Below are 15,522 nucleotides of genomic sequence, written 5' to 3' on the forward strand. Positions count from 1 at the left end.
CTAAATTCGATTCACACGACGTATTCAGTAAATTAATGGCAAATAATTTAATACATCACCAAATTGGCTTCAAATTGATGAAGTGTCAATATCACAACCGTTTTTCGTCTATGAAAATCTCTTTTGTCAATCTCTAGTACATTTTCATACTTAATATATACAATATTAAAATTCAAATTTTATTTGTCCGTCTTTTATTCAATAATATTTTAAGCTAGTAATTCTTTTGAATTATATTTAATTTCGTTAATATCATATCTGATACATTTCGTAAAAACAACCATGCTAAATCTTCCTTAATATTTTAGAATGTTAGGACATAAATCTTAATTAAAATATATCTATTAATACAAAGTTGCTATAATAGTAAAAAGGTAATTCATAAAACCAAATGCAACAATTAATTACACATGAGAAAAGAGGAAATGAAGTATCAATTAGAGATTTAAATGATTAATTATTACTAGGGTATTAGTTAGCAATATAATTATTCACGAATACGATATGTCTGGCTCTTATTGTGAAACTCTGGTGTGAAATGTATTCAAGAGTTGATTCGTCGTTTCCGGATAGTTCTCAGTTCGACAATCGATAGCCGAACGGATACAGGTAACGCCGTTTCACACACGATATCGCTTTTTCGGATGCTACACAAAAAAGTAAACGACTAAAACGATCCTTCTTTTCTATGTCAAACTTGCTCGGAGTTTATATTCACTTTATCTGTATTCAGCTCCGACATTGAGCTACCTATTTTGTTAAGTTCTCGATTTACCTTTCACAAAATATGTACGGGTATGCTTATAAAGTATGCTAGTCAAAATGAATTAAATATTTCTTTCTGAAATTATATCCTAGAAATTTCATTTAAACGAGCTTCCTTTTAATGACGTGAGAAAACAAAATTAGATTTCATTTTATCGTAAATATTTAATTTAATAAATTTAATATCTTTAATTCATTCATATATATGAGAAATTAATTTTACAAAATATTATTAATAATATATAAAAATAACAAATCATTGGATTCTGAAAAGAGGATTAAGAATTGCATAATTAAAAAATAATACAAAGCTACGTCTCGTTCTGCTATTTGAAACAGTGTATTTTGAAAAATAAAGTTAATACCCTTTATGTATTGTTATTGAAAATTTATTCATCTTTGATTTTGTTGTATTAAAATACCGGCAATATGCAATGAATTCTTACAAAATGTGGAATTTATAATTAAATCACGGAAAATCCTGGCTTTACTTATAATCAAATATTTCAGTTATTATTAATAAATGAAAAATTATCCATCAGCCATTAATACGGAATAACCATGCTAATCCCTTATTTACATTAGACTAACATTTATATAATTTATTATATTCATTTATTCGAATTACATTTGAACAAGTGGAATATTGTTGTAACCTTGTAAAAATTGATCGGTACGTACATAATTAAAATAACATGCCATTATGAGGTACTGAACAATCAAACGCATACATATATCCATAGCATGTAAAATTATAACATCTAAATTTGCATGGCTGGTCTGACGTTTTTGTTGTAACAGAGATATATACTTGATTGTCTCTAAATTATTATTTTGCTTCGAATGCTAGATTACATGGAAGAACGTGTTCAATGTACCACGTTTTGGGAGTTCCAGTTAGGATACGTTACGCTTCGGACAGCAACTGAAATTTGTGCTGTGTCGGGCAAACAGGCTGTTCCGGAATTTCGCAAGCTAAATTGGTTTGAGAAATTGCGATTTCCAGATCTGTTATTAAATATCAATAGTAATGGAGTTATCGTTTGGGACTCAATATCGATACGTTAAGAATTCTCGTTAGGAAGCCAATAGAAATCCGAATCGTTTTAATCCACATCAAAGTTACAAAGAGTCTGTTGACAGTTTAATAGAAGAATACGAAGGTTACGAAAATTATTCGAGGGAAAAATAGCATAACTACAATAATAACCGTTATGACATTTAATGGATAAAAAATAATAATTTCCTAAGTTTCATTCTTTTAATAATGTTTAATCACCATTTTTCTCAACATTCTAATTTATGAAGTTCATCAGAATGCATCTTGTCTGATTCATGCGTATCAATACCACTTAAGAATTTAAACATTATTTCAAATATTTTCGAATCTTCTTAATATCATTTCTCATTTATCATTTAATAATAATATCATTTTATTCGTTATTTGGAGTTCAAATAAAATGTTGTTAATTAAATCATAATATTATTGTTGGTTAGTCTAAACAAAGCCATATATTATAAAGTAATATAGTATATAGTATAGTATAAAATCAGAAAATCTAAAATTTCCTGCAAGTATACTTCATACTTTTATAAAATACAGTTTAATAAAAGTATATATAACATATGCGTACCTCCCGCGCGTCAACAAAAGCTTCTCGTTCAAAAGTCGTCTGAATGCAGAGCGGTTTTGACGGTGCTGTCGATAAGTCGGAAGCAACGGGCGTGCCATCCTTGACTTAATCAATAAAATCCAACGAATCGATATAACCCATGACGTAAGACTAACGAAAGTTTACGCCGTGGATATTCTTCGCACGAGGAAACGTTTGATACGTTGAACATCGTAAATAATCGATCACGTTCTTATGGTTCGCGTGCTTCTAAAAATACCTATGCCTCTTAAGAACGCAACCTTCGTGGCAGAGATCGCCTCGATCGATGCTAATTACTTTCTTAATTACTAATTATGAATGGCATGAGAAGCGCGACAACGCTTCAACTTTCCACCTCTATCTGTCCTTTCCGCTTCGTATCGTATCGTCCTTTTCTTCCCTGTACACGTACAGCCTCGTTTGCACGAACACACAGAGGGAAAAAGGCAGAGAATAAAAGAGAATGAGGGAGAGAGAAGTGGGCAAAGATGTACAGGATAGCGGACGTCAGACAGTCTGTCGGTTCCAAAGGATTTTCTCAATATCGGATAAAGGCCGGATTTAATTTCTGCTCTAATTTAAATTTTCATTGCCCTCGAGGCATACTCGGGTTCAGACGCTCAGACGAGACTTTCGAAGCTTACGCCTCGCCCTAACTCCACTGTATAAACTGTCACTGATAAATATGTATGCGTCGAATCGTTGCGGCCCTGGATAAAAATGCTCCGTTGCATTATATCATCGCCTGTTCAACGGCCATTACCGATTCACACGGGGGATTAATGTAATTCGAAGGGAACGAGCAAGTGTTGTTGCGAATTTTGTTTAACGTTTATCGTTCCTCGAAGAATGTACTTTCGATTGGATGCAGTGTACAGGACGAAGTCTGTTAAACGTGGTTGGTGAATGCTCTTGAAGAAAGTTATTAGGAAGTTAGTCAATGGAAATGTTTTATTCAGTTTTATAGTTTACCTGAGTCTTTTTTTCCGTTATTTATAATGGCGTTAACAACTTGCATAGTTTAATAGTACACCGATGTTTATATAAATTCATATTTTTCTGAATATCATTAAAAGATACTAGAATGTAATAGACGATTGTTTTACTTGTCTACTACATATTATGACGAGTACACTCTGTGCATTTTCCGCTTACAAATTTTCTATAAATACGTAAGAATACGCAGTTATATTGTATAATTTCGAGTATCTTAAGTAACTTAAGGCCGGTTTCACACGAAGATATACATATCGCGAGTTGCGTATCGTGTGAGTGTCGCTATTTATTTTAATGATTCGTTTTAACTTCATACGAAAAGTATCGTTGCCAAGATACTTTTTATATGTATTGATTTATTATTTTTTCTTTGTTTCTTATGATGGGTTTTACATTGAATGGTTGAATGTTTATTGTATTACAGGATAATGTATTATGTCCTTAGTGTAGCACTGTACAATTCGCTCATGCAGGTGTGCAGACGAAATTCTTGTGTCTTATTCTAATCTTACGAATTATGACTTGATTGTGTCCTGTCAGAAAATGTGATACAATTTATGATATACTTCGTAGAAATCATCTTTAACATGGCCATACTGTATCGAATTTTCAAGCTATAAATTAAAGGTAATAAGTCTTTAATAAAAGAGATCAGGATAGAATTTCTTAAAAATTCGCTTAATTACCATTTAAATATACATTGTTTTGTTTTAATATTCTGCACAGTTTTCTTCGTGAAAAAAATTTTAACTTCCATTTAAAAAATTCAAGATATTTGAGAAATTTGGAAAAGTGACAAGCAATGTGAAAAAAATCCGATAGTACAGTATGGTTCAATCATACAGCATTTATTCATTTACCTTTCGCAAAAGTTATTACAAAGTTATCGAAGTGGTTTCAGTTGCGTGATTCATCTCGTATGTTGTCTATGGAAATTTTTCGTTTATATTTGACACTATTATTCGAATGAAATTTAAATTCCTGGGCAGAATAAAACGTCGATTATCCGAACGAATAGGGAGACAAATCCGTTTCGATAAACGGTTTTCCAGATAATCGGTTTAGAAGAACCAAAGTTACAAATATGTCATGAGAGGATATAAAACAGTTTTAAAGGTGAATGCTCATTGCACGGAAAAACAAGTGATAAAGCGAAATATTCAAAGCAAATTAATTGTTTTAATCGTTTTAAGTTTCGTATTTCTTTTCAAATAAATGCTTTAAAGTGAGATTAAATATTTCAAATGAAATAACAGTACTTCATTGAAGAAATCCACGAACCGAAAGTATTATTCCTGTGTCATGTAATAATCTTCTGAATGAAATTACTTATGAAATGATCATTGATTATAAAATGTTCGAGCTCCTTAGTTGTTCACTTTGAACACGTCGAATATACTGACGATCAGGATGCAGCAGAAATTGTCCGGGCGGGACTACACTTTCCTCGTGGGCAGAAGATGCGTAGAAACCATCAGACGAGACGGCAATGGTGTTAGAGAACGGTTCTCGAATCCCAAAGGGCAACGCATCAGTTAGTAGCCAGCTGGTTTGAATGTATGCCGTATTCACAACCGTGATATTTTGCCCAATTACGCCGATAATCTGACGCTTCTATCGAATGACATGCTGCTCATATAGCGACAGATGCGTCCAAGGATAACCTTCGGTACAGGATCGTCGAATGATATCGTCTCATCAGCCGTTGATGGTTCAACGAGCTTTGCGAATTGATCGGCATTTTCATGAGTACTGGAGCACATTTCACGTGTTCCAACTGATTAGTTATGGACCTTTCAGACCAATTTCGTTGGATTGCTAACGCAGAAACTGTTCTTCACAATTGAGGGCAATAGAATATCTCCTATTTATTATAGAGTTGAATTTTATTTTTCACATTTTATTTTTCATAGAATAGTCTTATATATCTTATATATCTTGATTTATATCATTCGAACAAAATAAAAAATATACTACATAATAATACTGCGTACATATTCACACATTTTAATTCAACAGTAATAACGAATTTTCTTTATTTTAAATAATATCTAATATTTTACTTTCAACAGTTTCATATAAAATCATTACGTTATAAAATCTTTATTTCTAATGCAATTTTACACATCTAAATTCGTATGAATTGTGAAAAACGGTTAATACTACGTAATCCGATTACATCGAGGAAAGCAATTCTACGAAACAACTATATCCACTTCAAAGCAAAGATTAGGAGTCAATTTATGTTGTTGGAATAGTCTGAGTGTTTCGTACGTGTGTAGATGCGCTACCAATGCTATTTTCTCGTTCTTGCCGTGTCCAAAAGAGTGAAGGAGAACGTTCAAGAGAAATGAAAGAGGAAATCGAATTTTGTAAAAGGTACGCTCGTCTACAGAGATACTTTTAAAGAATGGGATCGAGACACCTGTGGGCAGCAGAAGGAAGGATTTAGTTCCCTGGTTCCAGCCGATTGTCCAGAAAGTTGATAAGAGACGAAGAAAAAAAAAGTAGAAAAAAAGGGATAGTAGAATTTCGAATTGAAGTAGCAACGTTGGAAATGAGATAACGAAACATTCGTTCCTGCGTTCAGAATACAGTCAGTGGTTTGTTCCTGTAATGTTGATCTTGACTTTGATAGCAATTAATTGTGAAGATAAGGAACTGTTGTATAAACGTTTGATAAATATTTAATGATGGAACTTCAATTTTTCAACTTGTTCTTTTAATCTTGCGATAGGGAATTAGAAACGGATTAATTGAACAACTGATCTTAAAAAAAAAATTAACACTGGATTCAGCAAATTAGAACTAGGAAGTTTTGATAAAATTAACGCTGATTTTTTATGAAAACAAAAACACAATTGTATCGTATCTTTCCATTCATAATTTTCCACGTGTAATATATGAATTATAAAAAGGAAAAAACAGGATATGTTATATTTTCGTTTTTAATATGATCTCTCCTTCTAAAATTCAATCCGATGAAAGTTGTTCGCAGAACATAATGAACATAATGAAGGAAACCTCCAAAACCCATTTTAAGATAAGAAATTGCATTTTACGAGTGAAATCAGATAATGAAACGTAAGACGCAACATGATTACGCTCCAAACTGAAATCTTTCTTTCAGTAGAAAGTCCAAAAGGATTATACCCCATACAAACAGTCATAAAGAAATTAAAGATGATACAGAAAAATGTTACTAATATTTTTTTAAATGTTTAAAAGAGTAACGTAATCATATATTTAATTTTAAAATCGAATGAAAAGATGCAAACATAATTCGTTGAAAAATTTGTTGAAAAATTCGATACCATTTTTCATCATTAAATTTTTCTCACCGATGGTCCTGTCTAGTCCTATCGATCTGAGGGTTCGGCAATTTCGATGAAAGAAATGTGAATGAATGGGACTCGAAGAACAATTGAAATTTATTCCTTTAGAAGTTGAAACGCAAAATTTCCTGGACAATATTGTTCATGAAGTTGCACTTGGTACAACGACGTGGTCTTGGTGGCTTCGAAAATACAAAGGAACCTCAAACGGCAACAAGATAAGCTCGTCTTGACGCTACGAGGATCGACGTCGGTACAGTTTTGCCGCCAGTTTTCCTCGTCGTTTGATGCCGGGGTTGCGCGTAAAACGAGTACAACGTAGATTCGATTTTCCGCGCTGCCTATATCGATATCCACCACGCGACCCACTCCCTCTTCTATCTTCCCTTCCGGGACAGGAATTCGTTCTTAGGTTCCGATTTTCCGGTCGCCTCGTGTTACTTTGACCCTGTACATACAGGCTACATCAAAAATCGTCTCGGTAACTCTGTTATTCTCTATGAATATGAAGTGGAATTATTAAGAATATGAACGTTTTATATTCATATATTTTTTTGTTTATTTCTTTGCATGAGTAGACTCGATAAAAGATTCGGATAGTTAATGAAACCACGCGATACTTTAATATCTTATTTTCGAGTAAATTGATCATTTATTTCATTGTTTTGTTATTTTGTTTCTTTATATATAATTGTAATAATACGTACATTGAATATTTTTAATTTGTACTTTACTGCTATCGTTTACGGTAAGCATACGAATTTATGCTTCTTCCTTTTTAAACGATTTCATAAAGATCCAAAAATAATTGACATAATCTTGATATAATTTTAATTTACAATCTCGATAGTAAAAACGATACTTGATATTACAAAACGATAATGTATTTTTTCTAGAGAGGAAGGAAAATATTTCCAGAATAGTTAAGAAATATTTAGAGATAATATCGTCTGTGTAATATTTTGAACGGCGTTTGATATTTTACACTTACACTTAGACCAGGTATTCCCTTTAAAGTTCTCTTTTCGTTGATGTCGCGATTTTTGCTACGTCCTGTACAATTTCCGGTAAACTACCGACGAGAAAGAGCGCCCGAAGGAGATTGTAGACAAAGAGGAGCGCAAAGAAGCCAGTCGCTCGACTTGCACCCGTTCACCTGCATTATGCTGACATTGATTACCAGTGTTTTCTAACCTTTACGCATCGTACGCTTCCATTTCTTCGATATCCGTTTTCATAACGTCCTTCTCGAACGAGGCGAAATAATTTTCCCCGCGTTAGGCAAATTGTTATTGCGAGCAACGCTGCTTTGCCGCTATAAACGTTCTTCTTTATTGAATCACACTACTGATATAAGGATTTCAATTTCTCCCAGAGCTACATTTACAAAAGTTGGCGAACGTGGATTCGCTGGTTAATAGAAAGTTCGCAAGTGAAATAAGATATCCTTGTTCTAACGTTTTGTATTTACATATATTTAAATGTACAGCGCCGTTTAAAAATAGCATGAGCTTGCGAAAGTATTTGAGCACTTACTATAAAAAATTTTTATTTTTATATTAAAGATTATGTGCAAACTTTCGATCTTTATGTATTTATGAGAAAATTTGCAGATACAAATATCCATAGAATACACATAATATACAAAAATATATAAATATCCAAAGTATATTACCTTTTATAATGTTTAATAGGTAAAACTATTCTTTATGTAGATCCCATTCTTTTAATTATATTCATAAACAAATGAATTTACACAAATATCCACGTCTAGTTATTTAATTAAAATTAAAACAGTAGAAACAGATAGTAAACAATTTTTAAATAAGTAATTCTTTATGTTTAAAAAGCAGAAAAAATTCTTTTCCTGTCAGTTAGTGGAAAATTGTTTGGACTTGCTGTATTTATTTATTAACGCCGAGGAGAAGCCAACCTTAAAAAATGAGCTTTCGCAGTCGCATAAAGAGAGTGAAACTAGGAAAGTGTACAATATTCAAGGTCCCAAAGGCACTGTTTCTTAGCTTTGTTTCTTGCTGGTAAATAAGTACGCGTAACGGACTTTGTTCTAGCAGAGGAATTCAGAATTTCGGGAATCTTACGAAAAATTAATTGAAACCTACATTTCGTCAATTTATTGAAATTACTTTTCTGGAAACGTAATAAGAGGTAAGATTTTTTAAATCGAAATTCTAATTATGTCTGTCTCTCATTATGAAAGAAACTATATGCTTCACGTATAAATATACATACAATCATTCACAAAAGTATTTGAGGAATTATTACGAAAAACTTTTATGTATACATTATTGGTGTTACAGAAAAAACATTTTGAAATTCCACTGGCATTGTGAAGAAACATTCACAAAGTTTAAACACATAAAAAAACACATAAAGAATGTAGATGAATGAGGAATCTACTACTCCATTATAATATTCCAAAATTAGGAAATATTAATTATTATACTTCTTATGGTATTCTATCACAGAATACATTTTATTTCTCCTCGTACTGTTATTTCCTTATTCTCATTCTTATATATTCTCTTGTTACAAATTACTTTTAGAGACGGCGTTTTGAATTATGTGTTACAAAAATGCAATAATATTTACAAAGTAGAAAAAAACAACACTCTAATTACCTTGGAATAAAAGACAATTTTTATATACTCTGCAAATATTCCTATAAAATTTTTAGCGAGGCAAAATTAATTCTATTGAACTTTGAAATAATACGGAAATAATTCTACATTCTATTTCACTAATTAATTACTCTGCAACTATTTTACGCTTTTATCACACACGAACACCAATTAACCGTAAGCCTCACAGTGTTATCTGGCACAATTTCGTACACGATTCCTCGAGTAAATGTAATGATAGGTTCCATCGCTACTTAGAATTATCCAAACGATTACGAAACGATACAGACCGAAATCCGTCTGTTTCTACTAGGAACACATGCAGAGGCATTAGCTGCAATGATGGTAGCTGGAGGATTTCGCTGGAGGATGAATGTAGCTAGGTTATCTGGCGGTAATAACGCGAAAAAGGCCACTTAAGGGGGTTGAAGGAGGGTGGGATGAAATATCGACGTCCATGCCGCCGCTTATGGGGCGGAATACATCACGTACTAATTCCCAAATAGGTAGCCGTTTCCCCACTTCGTCTTCGAGTAAGCTGTCTGCTTATTCTTACGCTGTTAAGGAGCACGCGGAAAATGTTATGCAAAGTGCGCCCCGCGCATCGACATTCAATGCCCGCTAATTTATTCCGCCGTTCTTTTTGCGTTCACTCTTATCTGCGTCGTTTAACATTCAAACGGGCTGATGAGTTCCGAAAGACATTGCCTTATCGTCTGGCTTGCGTTTTACTCTTGTGAAAATTTTACGACATTTTCCCCACGAGCAGAGAATTAGAAATCTACGGTGTTTGAGGGTAATTACAAAATGTATGTTTAGATGAACGTTGATTGTTACATCAAATTACTAGTTCTATGCTAAATGAATAGTTAAATAAATAGTTTGGCTTAAGATAAGTTGAAGTTCCTTACACAGAAGAATTGAATCTATGCTTGCAAGATTCAATCAGTTTTATTCTACGTTTTATTAAGACAATTCTTCTTCTATTCTTTACCATAACTTACGAATGCAGGATAAAATCCTACGAATGCAAACTCAATAAATGCATTCAATCAATTCAATAAATTTATATCCCTCATCTTATAGGAAATTCATGATCCTTCGTTTTACATAAAATTTACCACATTCGTCATTTGAACATTTACACAGATTCACTTTCTTATGGGTATAATTAAAACAACGGAATCTAAGTAAAATATTATTTTACTCGCTAAATACTATATAAGGACTACTATACTTCGTATATTTTTTAAGAAATGTATGATAATCTGCAGTCGATTTATCATCTAAATACATTTAGACAAGAAAACACCCAACTCATGTGAATAACAACAATAAATCTGACCATCTCTAACTTATAAAATAATCTGAAAGAATCAAAAAGAACATCACGAACATCGTTACGCCGCAATAACAATACAGAGATTGTTAAAAAATAATTGGCCACAAGTTTGCACAATACTTTACTGGATTCAGCGTAATTCGAGGTGAAATTTCATCGAGCCGTATCATATTGCGGTTTCCCATTAAGTCGAAAGTTCTAAAGGATTCCCGCTAAACAGGTAAGCAGGGTTAGTTCTGACGCCAGGATCTGCGGGACTACTTGATTAAAACCCTCGGAAGTGGCCTGGCCCGGTTGGAATCTCTCGCAGCTAGGCATTGTTTATGGAACAATGGATAGGTTTGGCGTGTGGCACGGTCTGGCCGGCAGCGATTCACACCATCTTCTTACACTCCTACCCGTGCCATACCGCGAACAGCTTACCTTCCTTTCAACGACCTTCACCGGCTGCGATATTTCCTCGCGATGATAAGAGTTTCGAGTCACGCGAGATAAGCTTGTACAATTGAGGACGCGGTTGCTGCTAGCGCGAACAACCACTGTGTTTTCTTCTGTTTAGGGGATTAGGCAATGTATTGTAGAATTTGTTGCAAACGAGAAGTGTTGTTAATAAGTGTTATCTATGTGATAAGAAAATAATAGTAGAAACGGTAATAATGCAACTTTATTATGTGGCATAATCAGGCGGTTGAATGGTTGTATCGAATTGGAAGATGGGATGGTGTATGTTTGTAATTATATGTAGAAGTTGTAGTAGTGTATGGTTAGCGATAATATGCTATACATCTATACACTTCAAAAGTATCTGAACATTTACTTACTCTTAACGAGATGTATGTATTTTAGTAACAAAATTACAAATAAATCAAAGTACATTGATTTTATTTTTTATGACGGCATGTATGACGCGATCAAATTGATTTTTAGAAGTGAACAAATATAATAACGAGACTGCTAGATATACAAAATTAAATTTCGCCTGATTATAATACTCTACATCTTCGACAAAGAATAAAATCATCATAAGCCTTCCTATTTATAATTTCGCTATAATCAAAGTAACATTGTGTCAGGAAGAATCAAGTGTTCACATATTATTGACCATTTTAGAGTACATTTCGAAATAGCGATGCACACGTACGTTAAAAAGTAACGAAGAACGATGGAAATTATCCCGCGGAGGACCACGGAGCCAAATGAAAGGCAGAAAAGCAAGCAATCTATCTGGGAGTGCATGAGCCGTAACAAAGATCGTGATACATCGAAGGGTATTATTCGACCGGAGGAATCTCCACGTTCTTACAGCGTCCCATTACCTCCACATTACTGTCCGGGAATTGTAGCAACAATTCTTTCCTTCCCTTGATACAACGCGCTTTTACCTTTATCGTGAAAAACGTTCAATTGGTTTTCCATCGCTCTTCAACATTTACTCGCGATCAGTTTAAAACCTCTCGCAGAATCTACTACAATGCGCCTTCTGTCCCTGTCTGGCAAGAATTCTAGGAATGTTGCACAATAATTTCGCGTATAAAAATTGCGATCTGCAGCTACGCCGTTTTATTATCGCGCTCTTATTGGAACACGTGGCAACAGTTGTCTGCTTTTACGTTTCTTACGGACATTATGATCGCATATTTACGGGAACAGGCTGCGTTTCATTACATTCCATGGTGTTTATGTTATTTTTACAAGAAGATAGGTTTTTGTATCTGGATTTTGACATCTGTTCTTGCTTCTTTGATTTCTCTCCCTGCCATTGTATAATTTTCTTCTAATAAGTGTAATTGTTATTTGTTAAAAATAAAAATTAACACATTGAACTTTAATCGTGACGCTACGATGATATTGATAATGTGAAAATTATTTCTTGTATAGTTTTCATCGATAAAAGTATGCGTAAAGAAAAAGGTTATTGTATAAATAAATTTACAAAAGAGTTCATGATATTTTTCTCTTTAAAGCGAAAGCTTTCGTTCCAAAACATTTCATTACAAAAGTATTCTGAAGTGGATTATAGTTACTGAAAACATTCTCAGGTTATTAAAAGTTAAAGATGGTGTGGACCTAAAGCATAATGCCACAGATGCTTCAACGTTAACTTTCTGAAACGAGAAATAGTGTGGATGATTGATATAATTTTGTTGTTATAAGGAGTTGTACAGAATAAAACACAAATTAATATATTGGAAGAAATTTAAACAGCAAAATAATTTATCTATTTTTATCACTACTTTTAATTCTTCAATGTTTACATCTCTAGTTTGAATCAAACGTACTAAGGTATCTAAGCAGTGTAGAGAAAGAAACAAGAATTTTATCTCTTTATTCTAGCAACGTAAATCTGATTTTCACTCCACTTTTACTTTAAAAGCTTTTGAAAAATTCCATATTTGACTTTAAACAATAATTTAATTAAATAAAAACTTAAGCAACGTTCAAATTGTATTCTGAAGTTACCTCAATATCGAACTAAAGAAGTATCAAATTGAAAAGAATATCTACTGGATTTACGAATCTTTCATTTTGATGGAATATTTATAAATGTGAAGTAAAACCGGAAACCGGTGGCATATTCTGTAACACAGTGCGCAGAATCTCGTTTTGGCTCGCGTGCATAATTCGTTAGAACGGATGACCGAGCACGGCCGCAAAATACGCTAAAAGTTGCAGGAAAATGTGGAACGTGGAAGTTTTGCAGGTTTGTGCGACTGGCCAGAATGATAAATCGTTTAACGTAATTTAATTATATGGCGGTGTATAGCGCGGAAATGGAAGCGGTGAATGTAGGATGGAATAAATAATTACTTTCTATGACAGATATTAATGAGCCCGTTGGCTTATAGATGCATTAGAGAGTCAAACTTTCAATCTTGAATGGACAACGTTCGCATTGTTGCATTGTCCGCGAATTATAAAAAGTTGCCTAGATTAAGTTCCAAACGATATCTCTTATATAATAATAAGTAATAATGGATTACGATGGAAAATATTAAACGTGTCAGAATAATACGAATTTAAAAATATGTGAATGTTGAGAAAGAAAATACTAATATGTAGATAAATATTCGTGGCTAGTGTGATGTTATGATATTCTAATTATTGAAAATGTTTTAGTGTAATAAAATTAACTTATATCACTAATTCTGTCATTGGAAAAATGTGTGTACTGCTTTGCTCATAACATTTTAGTCTATTGTACTTATTAATTTGATAATTGCCTTAAATTCTGTAATTGGGTTTCAAGTTGAGTTATGAATTACAACAATAAATACAAGGACACGAATTTTCACGATTTTTCTTTCTAAATATAAATTTATCTAAAGCCTTGTTCATACAGTAAAAACACCGCCCAGAAAACTCCTAAAATTACAATGCAAATTCGCTCGACTGTCGTCATTATACGTATTTTCAACTCATTATGTTTTCCATCTTCATAGGTCATTTTTTAATCATAGAAAGCATGTCGTGTATTTTAACGTAAAGCTTTTCTTAATACCAAGAATTAAAAATATTCTGAATTAAAAGTATTCGAAACGGAGAAGTAGTTCATCTGAAGTCGTCGGAGGTTTTGCGATGCCTTTTGCACTTATAAATTTGGTACCGTCGAAGTAGGTCGCCCCTTCTGAACTTTTCACCGAACTTTCTACCTGGAAACTTCGATTCCTCCGCAAATAGTGTTACGTCCGAATTTTCAACGATTCGACTTCGAAGAAACTTATCCATCCAAGATTATCAATCCTGCTCTTCTCAAAATTATATCGCGTTACAGGAGAATTAATCATGTTTTTACTAAAACGATACAGATTTATGTTTCATTTTTATTTTAAATAATCAATTCCACTTTTTGTCGATTTCAATTTATGATTAACGTTCGATTCTCGAAAAACAAATTGTTTAGGTACTTCCATGACTTAATTTGTTACGAAAAACTGACATAAATAATAGAAAATTCCAAGATAAATTTAAAAAATGATGTTTGCAATATAGGTTTCTTTCTCCTGCCTTCTAATTTATGGAATTGATCAATGCAGCTTCTAAACTACTTAAATACTGAATAGGTAAACGATCTTTTTGCTAGAACATGTAATTCCTCTTTTAAATAATGGACATTGTTTTTATTGAGATACGTTGGTAAATTTCTGTGTCAACAGAATGAGAATTAATTGGGCAATTTATATACTCAGAACTCTAACGAAACATTATTCCGTTTCTGTTTTAGTAAACGTGGTGAATGGTGAGGTGCTGCATATTGTGAAGATAAGTCGATTGCACATGGGATCATACTTGTGCATCGCTTCGAACGACGTTCCACCGCGAGTTAGTCAACGCATATCTCTTCGTGTGCAGTGTGAGTATATACTGAAATATTTTCTCATATACCTACCCCTCAAACAGTAACCTGGCATGCTTGTTTATTAGATTGCTTTATATGCACGTTAATCCTAAACTGTATCGTTAAATTTAGTAAACGCGTTATACGAACTGCAATCACACGGAAATACTTCTCTTTCAAAGTTCTTCAAAATTGTATCCCTGGTAAAGCGTTTGAAATCTTCTGTATAAAAATGTACTTATCTATACCCCACAGTTATGTTTTGCATATGATTAAATTAAATTTTCAGAAATTATATTTTATAAAATATTTAAAATATTTTTAATTACTCGTGCAGAATGACTTTCGGTTAGATTTCATTGAATACACCGGCGTGCTTCCAGAACGATTTTAAAAAATGTAAATATATAATTCATGAAAATCTTGAAAATAAAATCACAAAATATGTCAGTAG

The 15,522-nt window shown here is 33.0% G+C and overlaps 1 protein-coding gene across 8 annotated transcripts in view; it reads left to right on the plus strand.

The window, feature by feature from the left end:
- The window catches only part of LOC100644893 (neurotrimin), a 322,978-nt gene that overhangs the window by 272,168 nt on the left and 35,288 nt on the right, over window positions 1-15,522 (plus strand). For all 8 annotated transcript variants that reach the window (XM_048409027.1, XM_012311795.3, XM_020864360.2 and 5 more), the window contains one exon: window positions 14,955-15,083. In XM_048409027.1, coding sequence (XP_048264984.1) covers window positions 14,955-15,083 — 129 coding nt within the window. The remainder of the gene's footprint in view (window positions 1-14,954; window positions 15,084-15,522) is intronic.

The sequence above is a fragment of the Bombus terrestris genome, chromosome 9 (assembly GCF_910591885.1).
Source record: "Bombus terrestris chromosome 9, iyBomTerr1.2, whole genome shotgun sequence".
NCBI lineage: Eukaryota > Metazoa > Arthropoda > Insecta > Hymenoptera > Apidae > Bombus > Bombus terrestris.